Here is a 26,945-nt window from a genome sequence, read left to right as displayed (position 1 = left end):
AAGAAATCTTCCTATGAAAGGCTAATAAGAGCAAAAATGAACAAAAATAATTCAAGAGGTAAAAGCAAATAAAAGCAATTTTCTTTTGTTTGGTAAGAAGATAAATGAATTCCACTCCCTTGATGCTTTTTCTTTGAGTTTACTTTGCTTTTTAATTCAGAGTAATGTAAGATTCTCCTTTCACATAATACAATACTACAATTTTTTACTGAATGCCAGGCTAAATAATGGGAGGGAGGCAAAAGAGAGGGAGTAATAAGAGATATTTATTTATCCGTTTACTAAATGCCAGACATGAAAATTTAAAGTTGAACAGGACAGAACCCCTATATTTGAAAAGCTAACATCACTATAAGATCAAAACTATAAGTAGTGATTTAATTTTTATGTCTGAATAAGACAGAACACTCACAAATATGTCTAGAGAGGCTATCAGCTCAATGGCCCAAACCAAGTTCCAATATCACCCTATAAAGACAGAACAGCTGGTTGGGCTGCACAGCAGTACTGGGCACAAAAAAAAAAATCACATAGATCATCCATCAAGAGGGAGGCTTTGGGAGAGTTAAGGAATAAAGGGAAAAGTTATAGATATAACTACATAAATTACATTTTTATTACTAACAATCTATTTTTTAGTACTTCTAATCCATGAACATCTCAACTACTACTTGCGATTATACTTAATCTCAGAAGAGAAAATAAAAAATACTTCAGGCCTATGACCAGACTGGACCTGAAGTTAAATTATGGCACCATTTTCACCATGCTTATTCTTCTCATTCTTATTAACTACCATTTATTGAGTATCTACTAGGTGTCATGTACTATGCTAAAAACTTCATATTTATGTATTACAACTATACTGTGAGGAAAACTTTTGCTAGGAAGAATCCAAATAAGACCTATAAAATAATTTAGAAAATGGCAAATATAATCCACAAATAAAAGTTACAGGAACATGAGCTTAACAAGCTCGTATAAGAGATTATCAATCACCTTTCAGTTTTTGGTTCACAATTTTGCTTTTAACTCTTAAGACTTTATTAATGCTTAGAAATACACAATAATGTTGATAGTACATCATCTAAAGGTACTAATTGAAAAAGTATTATCTTCTACCACATTTCATTTTTGGTCAATACAATATTATGATTCTGAACAATGATAACATGGTTACGTACACAGAGGATGACCATATGTGCTGGCTCTTACATTTTATTCCAGTATAATAGCGCAACATTTCAATAGAAAGAGTCATGGTTTAGACAATAAATTACATGGTTTCCCTACCTATCACATTGGTAGAATAAAGATATTGTGTCCATCTACAACTAAGAAAAAAAAAAAAGACTGAGACCTAAAACACAAGACTATAATATGCACCCATAATACTAAAAGCGCATCTACAACAGTTCTTTGTATCTAGTACATCAAATCATGCTACCAAGAAAAATTACAAGTCATATTGAAATATGAAATCAAACACAGCTGGAAAAGACAAATTGAAGACAATCTGAAGCATTAGAACCAGACTCAGATATGGCAGGGATGTTAAAAACAGCTTTAATTGATATGCTAAGGGATGAAGTAAAAAGCATGCAAGCTCAGATGGGCAATGTAAGCAGAGAGATGGAAATCCTAGGAAAGAACCAAAAGAAAGAAATGCTACAGATCAAAAACACTAACAAAGGGCTGGGGCTGGGGCTGGGGCTCAACAGTAGTGCACTTGCCTGGCATATGGGAGGCACTGGGCTCATTCTCAGCACCATGTACAAATAAATAAAGGTCTATCAACAACTAAAAACTCAGCAATTTGAGAGACTGAGACAGGAAGATAGCAAGCTTAAGGCAAGCATCAGCAACTTGGCAAGACCCTGTCTCAAAATTAAAAGTAAAAAGGACCGCTCAGCCTGGGTTCAATCCCCAGTACCCACCTTGAAGCCCCCCCCCCCCAAATACCCTTTATTTTTTCTTAGGTGATCTAACAGATTACTGCTCAAAATAATAACAACAACAATGCATTTCATTATACATAATTATGGTGTTCTCCCTAACCTTGGGCTCAAAATGATGGAGTCAGCCAAACACTGACTGAACCCTGAAACTCTGAGCCCAAAATAAACTTCTCCTTTAAGTTGGTCTCGCTGGGTATTTTGATCACAGCAATGTAAAGCTGACTAACACAGTGGGTGAATGGATAAATATGCTGTGGTACATCCAAACATACTACAGGGACACAGCCACCTCAATGTTTACAGCAGCACAATTCACAATACCTAAACTGGGGAGCAAACCTAAATGCCCTTCAGTAGATGAATGGATAAAAAAATGTGGCATATATACACAATGGAATTTTACTCAGCATTAAAAGAGAATAAAATCATGGCATCTGCAGGTAAATGGATGGTGTTGGAGAAGATAATGCTAAGTGAAGTTAGCCAACCCCCCAAAAACAAATGATGAATGTTTTCTCTGATATAAGGAGGCTGACTCATAGTGGGGTAGAGAGGGGGGCAGGGGAGAATTAGATGAATTCTAGATAAAGAAGAGGGTGGGAGGGAAAGGGAGGAGGCAGGGGAGGATTAGATGAATTCTAGATAGGGAAGAGGGATGGGAAGGGGGGAAAGGGAGGGGGCAGGGGATTAGCAAGGGCAGTGGAATGTGATGGACATCATTATCCAAATTACATGTATGAAGACTTGAATAGCAATGTCAACATATTTTATATATAAACAGAGATATGAAAAATTTGTGGTATATATGTGTAATAAGAATTGTAATGCAGGCCAGGGCTATGGCTCAGTGGTTGAGCACTTGCCTCACGTGTGAGGCACTGGGTTCGATCCTCTGCTCCACATACAAAAAATAAATAAATAAAATAAAGATACTGTATTCATCTACAACTAAAAAATATTTTAAAAAAGAATTGTAATGCAAAAAAAAAAAACAAAGTGCATGTATAAAGGCATGAGTTAGCGGGAACATACTCTATATACAAAGATATGAAAAAATGTACTCTGTATAATAAGAATTGTAATGCATTCCGCTGTCGTGTATTTAAAATGAAATCAATAAAACTTAAAAAAAGGTTTAGAAATATAAAAAAGAAAGGGCATACTATTTGCATATAATATATACTCATCCTCCCATATAATTTAAATAACATCTAAATACTTAACATATTGAATACAACATGAACACTATGTAAATAGTTGTTATATTGTTATTATTTAGGGAATAATAACAAGACAAGAAAGTACATATTTAGTACAAACACTTTTTTATTTTCTAATTTTTTTATTCTACTTTGTTATATATGACATTACAATTCATATATACTTATAGAGCATATTTTTTCATATCTCTGGTTGTACACAAAATAGAGTCACACCATTTCATATCTCCATACATGTACTTAGGGTAATGATGTCCACCTCATTCCACCATTTTTCCTACCCCCATGCCCCCTCCCTCTCCTTTGCTCTATTCTAGAGTTCAGCTAATCCTCCCTGCCTCCAACCCCATTATGAATCAGTATCCTTCTATCAGAAAACATTTTGCATTTGTTTTTTTGGGGGGGATCGGCTAACTTCACTTAGCATTATCTTCCCCAACTCCATCCATTTACCTGCAAATGCCATGATTTTCTTTTGTTTTAATGCTGAATAGTATTCCATTGAGTGTGTGTGTGTGTGTGTGTGTGGTGTGTATGTGTCGTGTGGTGTGTGTGTGTGTGTGTGTGTATCACATTTTCTCTGCCCATTCATCTACTGAAAGGCATCTAGGTTGGTTCCACGGTTTAGCTATTGTGAATTGTGCTGCTATAAACATTGATGTGGCTGTGTCCATGTAGTGTGCTGTTTTTAAGTCCTCTGGGTATAGACCGAGGAGTGGAATGGCTGGGTCAAATGGTGGTTCCATTCCCAGGTTTCCAAGGATTCTCCATACTGCTTTCCATACTGGCTGCACCAACTTGCAATCCTGCCAGCAATGCTTGAGTGTGCCCTTTTTTCCCCCACATCCTTGCCAACACATATTATTGTTTGTATTCTTAATAGCTGCCATTCTGACTGGAGTGAGATGATATCTTAGTTTTGATTTGCATTTCTCTAATTGCTAGAGATGTTGAACAATATTTCATATACTTGTTAATTGATTGTATATCTTCTTCTGAGAAGTGTCTGTTCAGGTCCTTGGTCCATTTATTGATTAGGTTGTTTATTTTTTTGGTGTTAAGATTTTTTAGTTCTTTATATATTCTAGAGATTAGTGCTCTATCTAATGTGCATGTGGTAAAAATTTGGTCCCAAACTGCAGGCTCTCTATTCACCTCACTGATCATTTCTTTTGCTGAGAAGAAACTTTTTAGTTTGACTCCATCCCATTTATTGATTCTTGATTTTAACTCTTGCACTATAGGAGTCTTATTAAGGAAGTCCCAGGTGGGGTGCCAAAATTTGTAACCGAAAGCTAAACCCCTGTCCCCACTGCCAATTTAATAATGAGAACAAGGTTTTGAGGAAAAGGAAAAAGAAGGTTTATTGCTTTGCTAGCAAAGGAGAAACACAGGGGACTCTGGTCCCAAAGGCTGTGACTCTGCTGATCAGGAAGGATAGGGGGGTTTTAAAAAAATTTTCAAGGGTTACATTCCAGTAGGGGGTCCCAGGGACTGCTGATGGTGTGCTAGTATTCACTTGTTACTTTGGGAGATATTCACTTCCCAGATCCTCAGCAAGATCCTCCTTCCTGTAGTGGGTGTATTCAAGGGAAGTTAACTAGGAGAATCAAAGATAACACTGTCTCCCTAATCTTGTTAGGGAGGGAGAGAGGGGAGAAGAGAGAAAAAAACATTTTTTATAAATAAACCTTAGAGCAATGAGGGCTACATTCAGAAGGTGAAGGGACCTCACTTTCATTTTTCAAATATTTTATATCTTGGTTGAATTATCAGATGAAAACCCACAAAAGGCTGCCAGTATATGACATTCTGGAAATGGCAAAACTGCAAAGATAGCAAAAAGGGTAGTGTCTTACAGGGCTTAGAAGTCAAAAGGGAGGGATGGATAGACAAAGTACAAAAGGTCTTTAAGGCAATGAAAATACTCTTTAAGATACTATAACAGTGGATAAATGTCATTATACTGTTTAAGATACTATAACAGTGGATAAATGTCATCATATTGTTTAAATCCCCAGAATGTACAAATGAACTACAGACTTGACTTTGAGTGACAATGATGTGTTGGTGTAGTTTCATCACTTGTAACAGTGAGGGACACTGATAACAAGGAGGCTATAAATATGTGAGAAAACAGGGTACATGAGAAACCTCTGTACCTTCAATTTTGCACCTAAAACTGCCCTTAAAAATATACTTTAAAAAGTGCTATGAAAAAAATTTGAATATGTCAGATGGGCATGTCAAAGCTGTGGTCTACAAAGAAAGAAAATGTTAATGGTTCAAAATGTGTCCCTTGTAATAAGTCTATAAAATCACCACCACCACCTTTAAATCTCAAAAAGAACAAAACTGGTTAACATAGCAGAACAATTTGATCTTGAACTCCATCATAAACATCACCAAGGTACTTGCTAGAAATAAAAATTTTCAGGTCCCACCTCAGATCCTGATGAATCTGAGTGAAATACTATACCAGAAAGTCCTATATTACATACCTCAAAATTAAGAAAGATATATGTACCTAATCAGAGAAATAGATGATTGCAAATTACTATTGTTAAGTAATAACTGGTAAAAGCCACTTTTAAAACTTATTCATAAGCAACCCCAAGCTATAAATGAGACTTGTTAAAGAAGTTTAACTACGAATGCATAATTTGAAAGTAAGGCAACATTCACCCTTCAGAAGCAATTTTATGTGTTGGTCATAGTGAAATACCTTTTTGTGCAAAATGAACCAACATTGTCACTCAGATCATTGGAAAGATTCACTTTTCCTACCACAACCCTGGTAATGACAAAAGAAGGATTTCTTCTTACACTAGCCCTGGTGGTCAAAATAGATATATTTTTCTCCTCCTTTCTACCAAGAACAGAATAGAATGGAATGAGGTAAGGAAACAGGCACAAATGGGACAGTATGGAGAAAAAGAGGAACACAGCAAAAGTAAAGGGGGGAAGGCAAGTATGACAGCTCTAACAATTTGTATATCTTCATATCAACAGTGTATATGTTTATATTTATGTATAGGATTTCCACAAGTTGGATTTAGGCTTCCTGCTTTTAAGTTTATGACACTTATAGTCAAAGAATTTCAGAACAAGAGATATGAACATTAAGATTTTCAACTAAGGGGATGAGGTTAAGTAGCTCAGTGGTAGAGGACTTGCCTAGCCATGTGTGAGGCACTGGGCTCAATCCTCAACACCACATAAAAATGAATAATAAAAGGTTAAAAAAAGATTTTCAATTAAAAAGAACAGCATTAGTAAGGTGAAAGTATAATGAGAAACAGGCTATTTACAGTCTCAAAGTATCATCTCACAAGAAATATATTAACAACAAAGGGAAAAACAATAACTGCATAATAGAGAAACCTGGCAGCAAAGATCAAAGTTAACACCAGTACAGAAACAAATTGACTTCACATGCTTCCTGATATGATGCACTGAGAAAGATCTAACTCTTGTTTTTGAAGCACATATTAATTTAAAATCACTCATCCTTTTTCAGACTATAAGGATCAAGATGGTGAAATATTGTTATACTTCCTTTTCATATGACTATATTACACAGTAAATGATGTGTGATTATATTTAACTACTTAACAGATTTCTTTACAATACCTTTTCACAGTGTAAATTTATGAGCATTAAAAAAATCTACTAGCCAAAAATTAAAAGCCAAGTCAAGTTGCACAATAGTGGCCCACACCTCTACTCCCAGCTACTCAGGAAGGCTGAAGCAGAGGATAGTGAGTTCCTAGCAAGACTCCACAAACAATAACAAAAAAGTTAACAGCCAAGTCAAATATTTCAGGTGTCAGTGGATTAATATATCACAGCTGTTAATCTTTCTGTACACGTTCCTGTTATCCAAAATTGAAATCAGATACAATTACCAAACAATAGAGAAATCTATATTTGTGCCTATAACAATTTCTAGATCTTCTTTTGGGTGTTTTGTTTTACAACTGAAAAGAAAGAATATTTTTTTTAGCTTCAAGGTCTTGAGTTGGGCAAAGATGTCTTAAGGTATAAAACGTAAACTATAAAAGAAAAATATTCTTAAATTGGAATTAACCAAAATTATATCTTTTTCCTTTCAAAAAACAACTAACAAGATAAAAAGGGAAACCAGACTGAAAAAAAAGTTCAAAATCACATATCTGATAAAGACCTTATACGCATACCACAATATACGAAGAACTCTTAGAACTCAGAAATAAAAGGACAACACAATTTAAAAATGGGCAAGTAACATACACTTTGCTAAAGATGATTACAAACGACAAATACACTCATGAAATGATGCTCAACATCACTAGTCATGAGATGAAAATTAGAAGCAACAATGAGATACCACAACATACTCGCTAGAATGACTGAAATTTAAGAGAGTGACAATACCAGTAGTGGTAAGGAAGTCTCAGACAATTGCTTCCATATATGCAAAATGGTATAGACACTTTGAAACAGTTTGAACAGTTTGGCAATTTCTTATAAAGTTAAACATAAACTTACTGACGTGACCAGCAATCCCACCCCTGGTGACACAAAAATAAGTACCTCCCAAAATACTTGTACAAGATTCAAAGCAACTTTATTTATAAAAGCCCCCAACTAGTAACAACCTAAAAACCCATCAACTGGTGAATGGATAAACTCTGATATGTCTATATAATGAAGTATTATTCAGCAAAAGGAACTAATGTCATATGCAACATCTTGGATGAATTTCAAAAGTATTAAGTGGAAGAAATCACATACAACTTCATTCATATGAAGTTCTAGGAAAAGCAAAAATATAGTGGGCAGGAAGCCTCTCAGAGGTTGCCACAAACCAGCAATGTAAAGAGGAAACTGACTGCAAGGAAGTAAGAGGAAACTTTCTGGATAATGAAAATATTTCACAGATTATTCTGGTGATGGTGGTGATAAACATACAACTGTATACATTTGACAAAACTCTTTGATCTATAAATTAAGATTGAAGAAACTTACTATATATAAATTTTACCTCAAAGTGGATTTTAAAAGTTAAAAAAAAACAGCATAAAGTCATGCCTGGGGTGGTGACTTAAAGGGCATACAAAGGAGACTTTGAGTTGCTGGTGCTATTCTATTTCTTGGCTTGGGTGTTAGACACGTGTGTGAGAGTTTGGGAAAGGTCACTGAGCTATTTAGTTATTATGTGTGTTTTTCTGTATATATTTTATTTTAAGAAAAAAGTTTTTTTAAAAAATTAAGGGGCCAGGACCATAGCTCAGCAGTACAGCACATGCTTAGCATGTGTGAAGCCATGAGCTCAATCTCCAACATGAATAAGTAAAAAATAAATAAATAAAACAATGTGTCCTCAACAGTCTAATATTGAAAGGGCTTCATAAAAATAACAGCAATAATTCAAAACTCTAGTCAAGGAAAAGAGTAGAAGACAAGGGAAAAGAATACATAGTAATCATTACAAGGGGATTCAAAAGGCAGCCATTTGTCAAAAGCCATTTGGAGGCACAGAGAGAGGAAGGAGGTTTGAATAATAATTTAGCTAGATTTTTTACACAGATACATGTCTATGGTTAGGACACAAAGGACTTACCACAAACCTCACTCAACCTAACCTTTTCTTAAATTAGGTTTACTTTATTTTTGTTCCTAGAAATGTTTGTAAATACAAATATATTCCAAACATTTTCATTCCAACATTCAGTTTTCTACCAGGAAGAAAAAAATCTTACTAACCTCCTTCATAAATGACTTGCCTATGCGCACCACTTTTGCAAATAAAATGGGATCGTGAGAAAGGTGGGGACCAAGGTAACAGAACATATTGAATACGTCTCTCCTCAAATCTTCAAAAGTTTCTGCCTGCTTTGGTGCTTTCTTGTTTTGCAAAGCATTAACAGGTGAGCCTTTAGCACCTTTAGGAACACCAACTCTTTAAAAAGAAGAGAAAAATTATAAATATATACACACAATATCTGCCATTTTAAGTTAAAATGATCATCTAAGTAAGTGAATCTTTCCTTGCTCATATTTTCTTTCTGTATTTTAATCATGCCTAACTTTATTATACCAAATAATTCTTAACTGTAGAAAAACAAAAATAATATTAAGAATAAAATTAGAGTTCAGAGGAGAATGGCTCAAATTAATACCTTAAAAACAGAAATCAGAGAAATACAGATCAAGTAATATTTAACTTACATCAAATGAAACTGTTTTAAATTAAACCTGGCCAGTATAAAGAATTTGGATATGAGAATGGAGAACAAAGGAGGAACACCTCAGATATACTAAAAAATGAAACCAAAAAAGAATATAGATATAACAATACTAATTCATATCAATAAAACATACCCCAAGCTGTATAATAAGAGAATATCATAATAAAAAGGACACCATGCCCAGAGTTCTCATCTTCTGAGTAGGTGTACCACTATGGCATCACAGAGGGTCACTCTATAAGAAAAAACCTTCACGGTCCATGGCCCAGGTGGCACTGAAGGCAGCAGCCAGTAGCTACGCATCAATCTCAATGTTGAAACTTTTGAGGAAGGCTCTGATCTATGGGGTTAAAGCCAGCACTGCTACTAATACTGCTAAGTACCCTGCAACTAGGCTAAAGACTAGAGGACTGTGGCACAGTAACTAGGGATGATAAGAGTGGCTAGACTAGTAATTTCCCAAATAGCAGCCTATATGCCAGGATTGGAGATAAAGAAAGTGGAGTAGCAAAGTCCTCACTCAGAGCCATTCAACCCAGGACAAAGGCATATTCCGCTAAGTAAAACTTCAGGAACTCTCTGCCTCTCAAGAAAAGAAGAAAAGTTAATGGATAATGAAGTTTTCACTCTATAGAGCAAACCCAACCCACAAGTTTAACCTATACTTTTCATACTGCATTGCAGCACACATTCTAGAACCCCTGAACTAGATGTTAGAAGTAACTCATTAACATATATCAGACTCATCACTCTGAATAGTTCATATCTATTGAGAAAATGTACTAAAATATATGCTTGGTTTGACAAGACAATATAAATACACAGATATTTTTGGTAATCCTAAACTATTTCTACCTGAATGGTTAGTTACATACCTTCTGTAAAGAGGCTCAATAGTGATATGGATTAGCTTGCAAATAGCAAGGGCTATTAGTTTATGTGAAGCTGCATAGTACGGAGGCATCTGATCCATAATGTTCTGTGCATGCTGCCAATCGCCAATCTTTAACAAGGCTTCCAACAAACCAAGTTTTTGGTTGTCAGGTGGCTAAAAATGAATAGGCACAACAAAGATGCTTAGAATATAGACATGGAGCCAGGTATGGGGGCCCAAGCCTGTAATCCCAGCAACTCAGAAGACTAAGCAGGAGGATTGCAAATTCAAGGGCAACAACTGAGACACTGTTTAAAAATTAAAAATAAAAAGGGATGGGGATGTAGCTCAGTGGTAGAGTCCCCCTGGGCTCCCTCTCCATTGCCAGGAAAAAAAAAAGAAGGGGGCAGGGAAGAAAATCAGGATCTGCTTTTCTATTTAGGAAACACAGGCATTACAGTTTATAAACTTAAAATTTAGTTCTACGTAATGTTATATTGTGCCACAGGGAGCTAGAATTCATTTATCATTGAGAATCCCTTTACGATCTGAGAGGCATTAATATATAATCATTACAATTTGTGATTTTACATGAAATACATGTTGAAACTTTTAAAAGGGCATCCTCTTTTGGGAAGATACCATTCAGATTTTTTGTTTTGATTGATTCTTTTCAGTTATATATAATTTAAGTATACATTTTGACATAATCACAAAAGCATGGAATACAAATTGCCCTAATTCAGTCCCAAGTACTTCCCCCTCCCTTATCCCCTCCCTCTACTGTTCTTTCTGCAATATATAGTATTTTTTTTTCAATGCATGTCTTGTGGGTAAACTTGATGTTGGGATTCACTGTGATATATTCATGTATGTGAATACAAAAGTTTGGACAGATTTCATTCCACAGTTCTTCCCTTTTCCCATCCCTCCTTCCTCCCCCTTAATCCCCTTCACATCTACTCATCTTTCCTCCATCTTGAAATTCCCTCTCCCTTTTATTTTCCTCTGATTAAAAAAAAAAAAAAAACATTTCTACAAAATAATTATCTCCAAAATCAAGTTTTAGAATGAGCAAAATTAAGAAATCATGCTTACATAACTTGATTAACTATTATAAGTTAAATTTTATAATTCTAAATGAACAATGCTAGTCTTTTTTACTAGAATAAAATCATATTCCAGGGCTGCAGTTGTGGCTCAAGCAGTAGAGCACTTGCCTACCATGTGTAAGGAACTGGGTTCGATCCTCAGCACCACATAAAAATAAATAAAATAAAGGTATTGTGTCCATCTACAACTAAAAAAAGTTTTTTTAAAAAATTATATACCTTATCTACTTTGTCCTCTTCTTTTTCCTTTTCTTTCTCTCGCTCATCAATTTTTTCAGAAGACAACACAACCATCGTAAGTTTTCTAACGATTTGCTTAGCTTCCACAATTTCTCGTTTGTGTTCATCCATAATGCAATTATCAGCTGGAAGAAGCTAAAAATGGTTCATTAGAATTTCATAAAACAGCTAATAACAACTATTTGCTCACATAAAAAGCAAACAATATCTAGTCTCAAAATAAATATGTAAATTTTTTGATAAATTTGATAAAAATGTAAATAAGTAGTCTACTTATTTGTGACTGTGATTTCCTATCTAAGTTTCACTCGATTCTTGAGTTTAACAATAAATGCAAGCAAAGTGTACCTTTTAGGTACATGAATTTTATACTTTAAAATCAGGTAGCATTTCAAAGTTCCACACCTTCTATCTGGTAAAGGTCCTAAATTACTTCTACAACAGTGATTCTTACCATTAAATTTATTAGTTTACCCCCCCCCCAAAATAAGGATCTTCTCCATTAAAAATATAACATTTGGGGCTGGGGTTGTGGCTCAGTGGTAGAGCACTTGCCTAGCACTTGCAAGGCACTAGGTTTGATCCCCAGCACCAAATAAAAATAAATGAAGTATTGTGTCCAAATATTAAAATATATGTGTGTATGTACACACACACACACACACACACACACACACACATACATATATAACATTTTCTTTTTTAAAGATCAAACTCCAAATTAAATGAAGTACTGTATATAGACCAAATTTGGGAGAAGTAAGCTACTGTTGAATCTTTAAATGAAAATTATCAAGTACAAAAATTAATGATTAGACCTTTTTCCTTTTTTTCCCTTTGGTACTGGGGATTAAACTTAGGGTCTCACACACACTAGGCAAGTGCTATACCATTGAGCTACATCCTCAGCTCTTGTTTTTCATTTTCTAAGAATTTTTTTGACCTAAGTCACAAACTAGTTTGTAAATTTTTGCAAAGAGAAATTGTGTAGATCAAATCTCCATTATGAAAAAGGTTCAGGTGATCTGAAGTACAGCCACATTGTATGAGTGGAAGACAGTAATGTAAACATTAAATATAATAACTCTAACAAAGAAAATACAATCAACAAATTATTACTTAATAGTTTCTGGCAGGTACCTATGATGAGCTACAAGAGAAGTACTACTACCCCCCAGGAATACATGACCTAATTTAGTAACTAAGACTAATGCAAAGTAAACAATAAAAGGAAAGGTGAAATATTAAATATTGTAGACTCCATCCTGTTATTTGAAAAAAGAGAGGGAGAGAGAAAAGTCATTATGGAATGGTGGAAAGAGGAAAGCAAAGACTTTCTCTCATTCTGTGTGGCAAACACATCCTTATTGCTTCACTTACATGCCTGGCCTATATTCTTCTCTCTTACCTGGACTACAGCAACTGCCTCTAAGGGGCAAACTATATGCTTCTTATAGTTATCTCAATTACTAGTTTTCTATTTTGAGAACATGTTTTTGAGTATAATATAAAGTTAGAACTATTTTGTCTTCCTAGTGAACACAATTTTATTATTATGAAATGATCCTTTTATCTTTTTTTAACCAGAAAGTCTCTTTTTTCTAACAATAATAATTTCTCTGATTTATTTTTCTCACTCTTTTACTTTCAATACTTTTTTATCATTGGGTTTTGGCTGTGTCTCACATAAACAATAAACTGGTTTTTAGATCCCATCTGACAACCTTTGCCATCTTAACAGAAACACTTGGTCTGCTTGAATTTATTGTTAAACAAATCAGTACTAAATCTATCATCATTTTAAATCTTCCATTTGTTATACCAGACTACCTATATATCTGGCCAATTTTTGATTCTCGGTTTGTAAATCATTTCTCTTTAAATTCTAAATAATTTTAAATAAAGGTATTGTGTCCATCCAAGAGAAAAATCCAAACTCCTGGCTCGGTGCACTAAAAGCCCTTCTTATAGTTTAGGCCCTACCTATAGTTCTCTATCCTCAATCCTTGTACATAACACCCCTAGGCTCCAACCACTCTCTCTAAGCTTCCTAAAGGATCACTTGCCTTTATACTCAGTTAATTCTACCTATAGAACTTGTTACCTTTTAAACCTGAACAACTCCTACTCATCTATCAAGATTTTAGTTCAACATCACTAGTTTGGAAGAGTCTTCCAACACCACCCTGCAACACACAAAGTGATCCCACAGCATTTTGTGAATATCTCCAATAGAGTACTTAATACACAATGCAATTTTTTTTTATCTTCCTTGCTAGACTATGACTGCTTCCAAGGTAGAAACCAACTTTTACTAAACATCATAACCACAGTACACAAAAATGGGAAAGGAAGTTTATAAAGATACTTCAAAGTCAGAAAAAATGATGTTAGCTTTGGACTAATTTAAGTCCATAGATATCCTAATGCAAAACCTAATAAAACAATTTTTACACTGCAAACCTGGCTTTGTCTAAACTAGAGGTCTTCTATCACAATCACAGACTCTTCTAAATCTTGGATCCAGCAATAAAAGCACAATAGTAGTCACTTATTACACAGTAAAATCATAAGAAGAGTATTTTTTAAAATACTAAAAAGAAAAATACACTAATGGAGTTCCTCATTTGTCTTGAATGCCTAAGATTAAAGCACTGCAGATAGAAGAAAGAAGTACCTAGATAATTTCACATTTCCCATAATCTGTATCTAGCAGAAAAACCTAAAATCACATTGGGTCAGAACTTTGCCTTTTTCACCATGATATACAACTTGATGATGATTTAAAGAACTGAAACTTCATATCCAACCTTGATTTTTATAGACCATATAATTTCTATTGTTGGTCAAATAATTAAATGCACCACTTTATATAGTACATGCAAAGCAAGAATGTATTAGGGATTCAAAAAAAGACAACTTGCAATCCTAGAACCAAACTTGGAAGTGCTACATGGCTGCCTACTCTTCTTCCCCACCCCTGGGATGGACAACCAAATATTCTTAGCAGCCCACTTGACTTACATGTACATAAAGATCATCTAAATCAATAAGATTAAATTGCAGAAGTACTGCTGCAACTCTGTATAAAGATGATGGAGTCTCCCCATTTGGTTCCTTGAAAAACAAAAGAAAAGTTTCTACTCAGTATATAAAGCAGAACAATTAAAATCATATTTTTTATTAACCAATAATAAAAACAATTAGATTGAATAATTCAAGAATATACTTCATTGCTCTTCCTTAGCATACCAAACATCTGAATTTAGGACAAAGATTATTTTGTCAGCATCCCTTTTCACATTCCAACATCTGATGAACAAAAGGAAAACAGTTTCAAAAATAGACACCTTTTACAATGCATGTTAATACTTAAATAAAATCTAACAAGTGAGATTTTTATACTGCATAATATTTTGTCTGCATTTCTGTTTACACGTATGTTTTCATAAATTGCTTTTTCAAGTAATTCTCTCAGTAGACATGCAGATAGATAAGGCCGACAAACTTGGAAGTGCATCGGTATTTGATTTGCAATTTCCCCTTACACTTTTATTTCTTGGGTTATATATTAAGTGTATCTGCTTTCCCACTGACTTCCCCTTTAAAACAAGTATCTACACAAATTACAGATGGATAAGATACAGAATGGCAAAGTCAATTCCAGGCTAGCCGTGAGGCCTCCACAGAGAAACACAAGGATCTTGGAATGGTGCCCATTTTTAAGATAATTTTTAAACTGCTAGGGTCACAGGAATAAAAAAGTGTACTGAGAATAATAGGCAATACTGTAAATAAAATATAAATGAAAAGCAAAGAGTAACAACACACTATCCTATTATGCTACTCAATAATGAACAGAAAACCTCTGTAGCTAAGACTCCTTCCATAGTTGTGATGGGTACTGTGAATATAAAATATGAAAATAACCAAACTAATACACTCCATTTAAAGAAGGCATTGTTACACTTATTTTTTAAGACAGATAAGACAATCTTTGACTTAACAATAGTGTCCTGGTTTCAAAATGATTATTTAGCATCAGACATTTTATTTATTTATTTTTTTAGAGAGAGAGAGAGAATTCTAATATTTACTTTTTTTTAGTTTTCGGCGGACACAACATCTTTGTATGTGGTGCTGAGGATCGAACCTGGGCTGCACGTATGCCAGGCGAGCACGCTACCGTCTGAGCCACATCCCCAGCCCACAAACATTTTTTAATAAAAACAAATGGTGGTCAGGATATCAAAACAAACTCACAAAAACTTACTGACAACTTCCCCTCTACTACCTGACTTGAAAGCACAAGTACCACTTTAACTATTCCCTTTATCCTTGTTTAATAAACAAATTACCACAAGAAATCACAGACTCAGAGGTGAAATATCAACTCCCATACTCTGATCCCTATATTATTCTACACAATCCCAGTACTGTCCTATTTCACGTTTCCACGTTCTTAAAATACTTCCATGGAATCCTCTGAAATTCATGATCACACTCAGCAAAACACCCTATATTCTGACCTCTCCTCTAAATGTTCCCTCTACCTTGATGCTTGAATAGAGAGCTTGGCTCACTCTGAGAACACCAATGGCAATGGCATAGTAACCCTCATACTATCAGGCCTGGGTTAATGTAGGAGCATTATTTCCATATTTGTTTCCAGCCAGTTCTCCCTCCATCCTCCCTAAAGCCTTTTCAGCTTTGAATTCCATATCACTCACTACCCTTCATTATAGCTATAATCTAATTTCATTCTATTGTAGTTAGAAGATACTTTGTGTGATTTCAATTAAGTATTGTTTTGGTCGGGTGTTGTGGCATACATTTGTAATCCCAGTGGCTCAGGAGGCTGAGGTAGGAGGCTCACAAGTTCAAAGCAAGTCTCAGCAACTTAGCAAAGCTCTGTCTCAAATTAAAATATAAAAAGGGCTGGGATTGGGGCTCAGTGGTTATGCACTCCTGGGCTCAAATCCCAGTAGCCACCACCCCCCCTCCAAAAAAAAAAAAAACTTGTTTTGTAATCTGATGGTCTATGCTGGAGAACATCCCATTTATTGAGAAAAATGTATTCTGTTGTTGAGCATTCTATACATGTCTATCAGACCTAATTAGCTTATTGTTCAAATCTTTTATTTCCTTACTTTTGTCTAGTTGTCTTAACCATGAATGAGAGCAGGATATAGAAATGTCCAATGATGATAACTTTCCTCCAATTCTATCAATGTTTTCTTCATATACTTAGGAGACCTGGTATTCAGTACATGTATGTTTATACAACTATTATATCTTCATGATATGTTGTCCATTTTATCAATATATAAAGTCCTTCATTATCTTGTAAATATTTTTGCCTTGAAGTCTGTTTTGTCTGATATTAATCAACTCATCCCAGCTTTTTCCTCAATACTGCTTACATGGAATATCTTTTTCAATACTTTCACTTTCAAATGTTGTATCTTTTTGCTATAAACTGAGTTTCTTACAGAAAACACATTGCTGGATCACACATTCTGCCAAATTCTGCCTTATATAAAACTATTTGAAACTACTTAAAGTGAGTTTTAATCTATTTACATTTAAAATAATTACTGATAAGGACAAACTTCTGGAATTTTCCTTTTTATTTTCATACTTTTTTGTTCCTCATTTCCTCCATTACTGTCTTCTCTCATGTTTGATTACATTGTATGTGCCATTTTTATTCCTTCTTTTCCTTTTGTTTTTTTTTTCCCCTTAGTGATTACCTTGGATATTGCAATTAATATTTAAACTCAGAACAACCTAGTTTGAATAAATACCAACTTAGCTTCAATGGTATTTAAAAAGTCTATACATATACATCTCTCCCTCCCTCCTTCCCTCTTTAAATTGCTAGTCACAAATCGCATCTTCATACAGTAGGCCACTTACCAGATTAATAATTATTGTTTTATGTCTTTTTAAAAATCATACAGGGAAAAAAAGAGGAGTTATAAACCAAAAGTATAATAATACTGGCTTTTATATTTTACTTATGTAGTTACCTTTGCCAGTGTTCTTTATTTTCCATATGGCTTCAAGTTATTGTCATTTCAGCATGAAAGACTGTTTAACATTTACTATAGGGCAGGTCTATTAGCAACAATATCCCTTGGCTTTAGTTATCAAGATTTCTCACTTTTCAAACATAGTTTTGCAAAACAGAATTCTTGACTTAGTTTTTTCCTATATGCCATTGTATCTACCTTCTGATTTCCATGGTTTCCAAAGAGAAATCAGATGTCAAATTTACTAAGGATCCTTTGCACTGATGGGTATCTCTCTTACCATTCATAATATTCATTTTTTACCTTAATCTTTTAAAAACTTTAATGTCTCAGTGTGGATTTTTAAGTTTATCCTGCTTGATCTTCACTGAGCTGCTTAGACGTGTTGATTCATATCTTTCATCAGATTTGGGAAGTTTTCAACCATTATTTCTTCAGATATTCTTTCTGTCCCTTTCTCTCTCTTCTCCATCCAGGATTCCCATGATGCATATGTGGTACATCTCACAATATCCTCTTAGGCTCAGTTAATTTCCTTCATTTTTCATCTCTTTCTGCTCCTTATACTGCATAAACTCACTTGATTTATCGAGTTGGCTGACCACTCCTTATGCCTGCTCAAATATACTAGTGAACCACTTTGGTGATTTTTCCATTTGAATTACTGTACCATTCAACTCCAGAATCTGTCTTTGGTTCCTTTTCATAATTTTTATCTTTTTATTGTTATTATCTATTTGGTGAGGCAGCACTCTAGTTTTCATAAGCATGTCTGCATATACTGGTTTAAATTCTTTATTTGGTATGTCTGGGCTTTCCTCAGACACAGTTTCTAATAATTTCTTTTGTCTTATGAATGAGCCATACTGTCTCTCCATGCTTAATTAGTTCTTACTGAATACTAAACATGTTGAATGTTATGTGACAACTCTAGAAATCAGATTCTCCACCCCATCCCCAAAGATTTGTTGATAGTGCTTTGTGTGGTTTATTGATGTCATTAATAGTGACTTTGCTAAACTTTTTGCAAAGTCTATATTCTTTGACATTTGTGGCCACTGAAATCTTTCTTTTAACTTAGTATCCAACTAGTAGACTGACAATTTTCTTTAAGATCTGTAGCAAACAAATGGAGGAGGAACACTCCCAGTCTTTGCAGACTGATACAGTGTAAAGGCACTGTTTTGCCAGGCCATTTACAATTCTGCCTTAGTGTTCACATCCTGTTTGATCACAGCATACCAACCAAAGCAGAAAGCTTAGGGTCTTCTTAGGCCTTTTCTAACCATGTGTTTAGCTCTGGGCACAGCATGGCCTTCTCAACTTCCTGGTATATGCAAAAGCTTTATAAAAGTCCTTATTTTCCCATCTATCTCCTTTTCTAACTTCTTCCCTCTCAGGCTTCTAAATCTCCCTGCTATTCGTCTCAATTTGCTCTAGGCTGCTACAGCCAATAGTTGTGCCTTCAAATTGGAAAAAGCAGCCCCAGCCATGGGAAAACACTCAGTTAAAAGAAACAAAGGCAGGCCACCAAGCTGGTCCTTCAGAGAGCAGCCAGACAGATGGAGACCCATAAATACAATTCTTTGAACATAATACTTTGCTCCCTCTGGCATTAGCAACCTGCACCAGAAATGTGGGATTCTCTCATTACAATTACTATTGATTTGGATATGGAGGAGAGTAGGCAGACAATTAAAATGTCATAACACTCCTTTACCCCACAGTTACAGCTTCATTCTTCAAAAGCCTTTCCCTGGATGTTATAAGATTTTTTTACTAGATTTTAAAACTCTGCAAAGTTGACAGTTTTTGCCAGTTCGTTAGTTGTTTCTGTAGAGGGACAGAGCTCTAGATTTCCCTACTATGTTATTTTCAGTCATATCCTGTCACTGCCATCTTAAGACCTCTGAGTTAATTCTCTTTCATTTCTGACTTTCCCTTCACTTCTGACTCACTATCACTCTAATTCTACCTTTTATTGTCATTAAGACAAGAGTCTCACTGTGTTGCCCGGCCTTGTCTTGAACTCCTGGGCTCCAGTGATCCTTCTGCCTCAGTGTCCCGAGTAGCTGATTCTATAGGTGTATGTTACTACACCTGATTCCCTCCTTCCTAACTTTTGGATGTTTTCATATGCAGGTATGAGCTTCTACCACACTAGTCTCTCAATTCCTTTAATTCCTTCATCACTTTCAAATACCTTCTCCTTTACCATATCCTAGCTACTCACTCCATATCCTAAACCTTAATTTCACCAATAGCTACAATGCCAATTTCATATATCCAGCCTCAAGTGCACCCTGAATGCTGCTGACTAACTATACTCTATTTGTCTCACCCATTCACTCAAGTACTTCCTACCTTCTCTAAATTCCAATGTCTCCCTCACCTCACCCCACAATGACGACTTTGCTTTCCATTTCAGTAAGAAAATGAGAATAATAAATTGGGTTTCTACAAATTCCCACAATCACACTTACCCACCTACCAACAACTGAACCTACATATGCTGCCTTCCCATCTGCTATTATAGGTGAACTCTTTTTGGTCCTATTTTAAGTCAAACCTATGCATCTACTTAAGCACTAAACTCCATTCTCTCTATCCTCTTCAAAAATAAACTGTTCCACATGGGAGGTATAGACGAAGTCTAGATAGGGCAGAGGGGTGGGAGGGGAAGTGAGGGGCACGGGGTTAGCAATGATGGAGGAATGTGATGGACATCATTATCCAAAGTACATGTATGAAGACATGAATTGGTGTGAACATACTTTATATACAGAGATATGAAAAATTGTTTTCTGTATGTGTAATAAGAATTGTGATGCATTCCACTATCATATATTTAAAAAATAAAAGCAATTAAATAAATAAATACATAAACTGATCCAGAACTAGGTACAGTGGTATATACCTATAATCCCAGCTACTGAGGAAGCTAAAGCCAGATAATCACAAGTTCAAGGCCAGCCTGGGCAGCTTTGCAAGACCCTGTCTCGAAATTTAAAAATAAATAAATAAATAAAAATAATAAAGGCTGGAAGTGTAGCTCAGGGGCAGAGCAACTGCCTAGAATGCAGGAGGACCAGCGTTTAATCCACAGCACCAAAAAAGGAAAGGAAGAGGAGGTGAAAGCAGGTGAAAGGAAGGACAAGGCAAAGGAAAAACTACTGCCCCAATAAGTCTCTCCTGTATCACTGATTGTCATTGTTGTTGTTTATGATGGTTGTTTTGGTTTTGGTGGTACTAGGGATTAAACCAAGGGCCTAGCACATGCTAGGAAGTACTCTACCACTAAGCTATACACCAGCCCTTTTTGCATTTTATTTTGAGATGGGACTTCTCCTAAGCTGTCCATGCTGGCCTCCAATTTGTGATCCTCCTTCCTCAGTCTCCCAAGTAGCTGGGCAGTTTCCCCCTTTCTACTCAATCATTCCCATATGCACACAAGTATGTTCTCACTCTCCCATCTTTGCACCCATTTCCTCTACCATCTACCACCCCATGTGTCTGCATACATTTGTAGTAACTGCTTGACAGTTGTTGATTCTGTCTCCAATTCAACTCTTCCCATTATATCTTACTACAACCCCAACTCCACCAAAATAGCTCACTGTTACCTCATAAATGATAAATCAAATAGTCAATTTTCAGTCCTTAAATGACCTATCAGAAGCATTTGACACAGTTGATCACTTCTTCCTCAAGTAAGCTTCCAAAATGCATTTTCATTGTTTTCCTCATACATGTTGTTCCTTCTCCACTTTTTCTGCTGGTTCCTCTTTCTCTCTCAGACCCCTTAACAACTGAAGTGCCCCAGTGTTCAGTCCTTAGGTCTTTCCTATTTCTCTCTATATCCAAACTTTGCTGACTTCATCCAATGTCACAACTTTAAATAGCATCCATATGCTTTTGATACGCATATTTCTATTTGTAGCCCAGTCATTTCTCCTGAACACTAGATTCCATGCATCCAGTTATTGATTCCAATTCAGTGATTTACCAGATTCAAATATCAGTTATTTACACTTGGATATGGAACACATATCTCAAAAATTAACACATACACAATTGAATTCTACATTCCCACCTCCAACATTCTGAACCCATTTCACCTGAAATTTTCCGCATCTCAGTAGATAATACCATCTTTATAGCTGCTTGGTCCAAAAAAATTTCAGAATAGTCCTCCATTCTACTTTCTCACATCCTGCATCCAATCCATCAAAAACTACTATTGCTCTACCTTCAAAATATATTTAGAATCTCATCAACATTCACTGCTACCATAATCAATCAGATGAATCCTTTGAAAATTAAAATCAACACAAATATGCACAAGCACATCCCACACACCCACTCACCATTCATACCACCACTGGAGGTTGCTACTAAAGAAACTCTTTACTCTGACAGCTGGTAATTAATGGGAAAAATTAAAGCACACGTCTGACTTTCCAGTAGAAACTGCATTTTTAAGGAAACCAAATAGCCTGAGCTGATAAAGGGCAGCTCTTCTTTGTTGAAGAATGACAGCTAATGATTCTAGAGGTAAATTAGCATTAGTAAATCAGCAATTTAGAACCTCTAAGAAAAAAAATGTGGCTCAAGAAAGGATTAACCATGGATTATAAACCACTTAACAAAAGGTTGATAAGAAACTGAATGTTCACAAGATGACATAGTATTTACCTTGCTACTGATGAGAAGGGGAATGTCACTGTATAATGGAGGCATCAGGCTGCCACCATTACTGAATCATTTAAAGATAGTCATTAGAGTTATGCAATATACAACATTATAACCATATATTTTTGTCATTAATCATTTTACTCAGTATAATCAAGCCTTTAGACCCAACTCCAAGTATATAAGAAATACAGGGACAAAGAACAAATTAATTCAACTGTGAAAAAGCAATTATATAAATCCAAAAGGTAGAGTCTTCTAGGGATTTGCCTTGTCAATATTATTCAATGCTGTGGAGTGGGGAAGAGATGAGCTAAATTAAGAAAGTCTAAAAAATCTTTCTATTTGTTTACAGATGTAGCCTCAGCACCTAGTACCCAAGAGGTTCAATCAACATTTCTTAAATGAATGAATTTGGGGTAAGCATAACAGGGCTTGACCATGTTAACACTGTTTTGAACCAGAAATCAAGGGGTTGGGACACAGATGAGAGCCACAATCTCTTTTCCTGTAGCAAAACAACCCAGCCAAACTTGCCTTTTAGTACCCTCACGCTTCGTAGCACTTCTTTCCTACTGTTCTTTGTGCTTTACTTTATCCCTGTATTTCCCTTAACCCTGTAAGAGGAACAGAGATGTGCTTGCCCTACTCTTCAAAATGATCATGTGCTTTACAACTGCTTACATCTTCTATTACTCTTCCAAGTCAAAACATTCAGTATCCAAGGTTGATATTAGAATTAAATCCCTCTTGCCAACATCATAGTAGGAAAATTTAGTTCTGCCTACAGAAGCCTGCTGTTCCAAACAATTCCCAATTGGTCAAAATATGGGTTGGGAGAAAGGAGAGGAAACATCTTCAGGAAGTCATGGAAAAGGGGGATGGTGAAGTTAGGCAAAGTACAGGTTGACCATACATGCCTGGGAGCCAATTCTCAAGGATATATTTCCTAAGCAGTTTTTGATTTTCATAACTTTCCTTACTTTTCTTCCCAGATCACAAAATAACTAAAATCCCTGATATTTCTTTCCCTACCTTTAGTGGCCCTGGATACCAGAGATTCTCACAAGGAAAAAAAATAGCAATATAAACAATTTTTCTACTGCAATTAGAATAGAAACAATGTTAACAATTAGAACAGAAACAACCTTAACAATAGAAAAAATGTTCCTAGCAACAGAAACAGTGGACCAGTATTACTTAAAGCAATATGAGACTCACTCCTTCCAATAACAGGTTATTTCTAAATCAGATATTTTTTGGATGGATACTTCTTATATAAGAAAAACAATGCCCATTATCTATTAAAAAAAAAGGATTATTTTAAAACTGTCAGGCACTTCTCCAGTATACTTTAATTCAGCTCAAAAAAAAAAAAAGCTAAATAAGAATATTTTCATAAGATTTTCTTATTCTAAAACCAACCACTGAGATAACTTGATGTTATACAGTTCATCATTATTCACTGTGATATACTCTAAAATCTACAGTATCCAAAACCCTAACATATATTCTAATTAATCATGCCCAAAGTTAAATGTTGGCTACCCTTTTGCCACAGAGGTTGGCTTCATGTTCTCAAACCCAAAGCAATCATGCTGCCTCTTAAAATCTGATGGAGTACTTGAAACTCTGTTTCCTTATACTAAGAGTGTTTTCTCAGGCTCCTGACAGGAAAAGGAACACCCTGCCATTGCTAATTTTTAAACAAATGTGTAGTACTCTCTTGCCCAAAACGCTGCCATGCACCTTGTTTGGGCTTGAAAGCTATATGCTTTTGAATTCTGATCTGCTTTATCTTCTGGAGCATTCTATCTCCTGGACCATTCCAGGGAATGCACAAATAAAAGATAAGCAGAGGCAGTAGGTGCTATATCATTCTTATTATCCTAAACACAAGCTCCAAGAGTACAGGGATGGACCTTCCTCTTCAGCAAAGTACTACCAGTGTCTAGCAAAGCAACAGGATATAATTAACATTCAATGAATGAGAATTTTTTGACTAGCTGATTATCCCAGGTAAGTAGGCACATTAGCAAAGCTATACCAAAAGTACAGTGGAGGCCTTATTAAATTAAAATATTCCCTGCTCTCAAGAGAATTCTCTTCATAAAACATAGAGCACATATTTACAATTAATAAACATTTACCATAGGCTAATTCCAGACATTAATAAAACATAGAGTCTGCCCTATATGGCTCACAATCTGGCAAAAAAAAAGTTTATTCTAATGTAACCTGATGAAGTGTTAGAAATTGTGTGTCAGGTTTTATGTGAATACAGATTAAGAAATGACCAATTCTGAATAGGTAAAGTGCCAGCTAAGACTTTATAGAGCAAGTAGCACATATATTCTTAAAAGAATAAATAGGAGTTCACAAGATGAAGAAAAGAAAGAGGGTTTTCTAGTTATAAGGAACTGCATGAACAAAAGTTCATAGCAATGTCTATAACTAAATGTGGGAAATAGCTAGTCATTTGATAATGACTAGAATATCAGATTTAAGGGAAAAAAATGACTACGATAAGTCTGAGGAAAAAAGAACAGTGCCAGATTGTGATGAGCTTTTTCTGCTACACATATACATTTGGATTTCATCCTATAAGCAAAGATTTTTTTAAATATTTATTTTTTAGTTATAGTCGGACACAATACCTTTATTTTATTTATTTATTTTTATGTGGTGCTGAGGATCAAACCCAGGGCCTCACACTTGCTAAGTGAGCATTCTATTGCTCAGCCACAACCCCAGCCTTTTAAGCAAAGATTTTTGAACCTCAATTAAATCTTTTAAGAATATAACAGTGATAATATGAAGGATGAATTTGAAAGAAATAACCAGAGGCATAGATTAGCTTGACAGCTTTTGTAGAGACTCAATGAAAAATTATGTAAGATATGCCTCACGTACTTATTCGTGTCCATAAAAAATTCCAATAGCCATTTTCTATATAATAAAATTCTAATCTTGACACACCATTCAAGGCCTATGACAACTAAAGTGCACCTACCTTTCCAAAGTCATTTTCTGTCCTTTCTTTTCCTATTTTATAATCCAGGCACATTCTAGACCTGGACCATTCCTTCAATCAGTTATGTATATTCACACCACCACATCTTCACTATCACACTGTTTACCACTCCTGCATAGAAATCTCATAACAAACTCCTTATTCTTTAAAGACCAGGTCAAAAAAAGGTTACATCAATAAAGTCTTCCCTGACTCCATCTTTTCTGAGACAAAATTTAATCATGCTTTCCTCTATGCTTTCACACCACATCATTCATACTACTAGTAAGGTACTCATTATGATGCATCATTAGCTCTCCATTGCTTTAAATAAATCAGAGCTGAAACAAATCATTTACAAATGAAACTCAAATTATATACATAAAAGTATGAATTTAATCTGTATATACATATATTTTTTTTACCTGGTAAAACTTGAATTTGAACCCAAGAATATGACACAGTGTTTGCGGTTCACACATACTCATGTAAGATTCTAATAAAGATATAAAGAAGTCATCGTGTTCTGGCCTGCATTCAAACACTTCTAAAATGACATCCAAAACTCTATTGGGATCCAGATTAAAGCATCCTGTAACAGATGAGATATACACAAATTCAAAAGTGATTATATGACATTTCTACTAAAGCCATTAACTTTCAGGGATAACATATAGCAAGATAAAAATGGTTTCAAAAACAACTTCTTTTTAGTTTACTCCCCCTCTTTTGGAGGAAAATCTTCATAACTTCCGAAATTATAAGAACACCATGCATTTTACAGATAATAATGTGACTTGCCCAGAATCATAGAATGGGTTAATGACAGAACTGGGTTGGAGCCTAGATCCTGTGATATTAGTCAAATAAACATGCTTCTAAGTCATACTATCTCATCAGTTCTTGATTACTCAGATTAGTGAAAGAGATCCACATTACTAATTCTTAGCAAAATAGGCAACTAAAGCAATTTTGAAAAATGTTTTAGGGAAAAGTATGTAGAACACCAATATATGTTTAAAGTTTAGATTCATGAAATTGGACTATCATTTTTAGAATCATGAATAGTTTATCTTACATATACAACAAAGCTACAAAATATACTTGTACCACTGATTTATATTGATAGTTTTTTATTAGCATCAAAAAGGAAAAAGTGGTAGTCTACTGATACCAAAGAGATAGAGAACACCTAGGGAATCGGGGAATGACAAAGGAGTTTAGATGACACAAGAAAAAAAGGAAGAAAACAACCAACCTAGGTAGAGCATGGGAAGGAAAGGAGTGGGGCACTGACTAGGTGTCCACTGGCTACTTATCCATGCTAATCTCCTAGTGTGAACTAAAAAGGGGCAATTGGACCTGACCTTTGTAAACATTCCTACCAACCTCCCTACCCTGTTTTTTAACTCTATATGAATTCAGCTTCAGCTGTTACCACAATGATATTATAGTGAAGTTGTATCATATATACATTTAAGTTATGAGAATTCAACCATCTGCACATGGCAAAAAAAGAGAAATAATGTAAATAATATAAGCAATTCTATATACCATTCCTTTCAATA

The 26,945-nt window shown here is 35.1% G+C and overlaps 1 protein-coding gene across 3 annotated transcripts in view; it reads right to left on the bottom strand.

Moving 5' to 3' along the window:
- The window catches only part of Thoc2 (THO complex subunit 2), a 125,821-nt gene that overhangs the window by 47,001 nt on the left and 51,875 nt on the right, over window positions 1-26,945 (bottom strand). For all 3 annotated transcript variants that reach the window (XM_046468767.2, XM_058571554.1, XM_046468778.2), the window contains exons 8-12: window positions 25,803-25,969; window positions 14,662-14,754; window positions 11,617-11,772; window positions 10,287-10,459; window positions 8,927-9,122 (exon numbers count right to left, since the gene is read on the bottom strand). In XM_046468767.2, the coding sequence (XP_046324723.1) occupies window positions 8,927-9,122; window positions 10,287-10,459; window positions 11,617-11,772; window positions 14,662-14,754; window positions 25,803-25,969 (785 nt within the window). The remainder of the gene's footprint in view (window positions 1-8,926; window positions 9,123-10,286; window positions 10,460-11,616; window positions 11,773-14,661; window positions 14,755-25,802; window positions 25,970-26,945) is intronic.

This window comes from Marmota monax, unplaced genomic scaffold (genome assembly GCF_021218885.2).
Source record: "Marmota monax isolate L192 unplaced genomic scaffold, Marmota_monax_Labrador192_F-V1.1 WCK01_AAM20220418_F8-fsc00054, whole genome shotgun sequence".
Classification (NCBI taxonomy): domain Eukaryota; kingdom Metazoa; phylum Chordata; class Mammalia; order Rodentia; family Sciuridae; genus Marmota; species Marmota monax.
The sequence above is the reverse complement of the archived record's forward strand: the minus strand, read 5'-3'. Positions and strand labels throughout refer to the sequence as shown.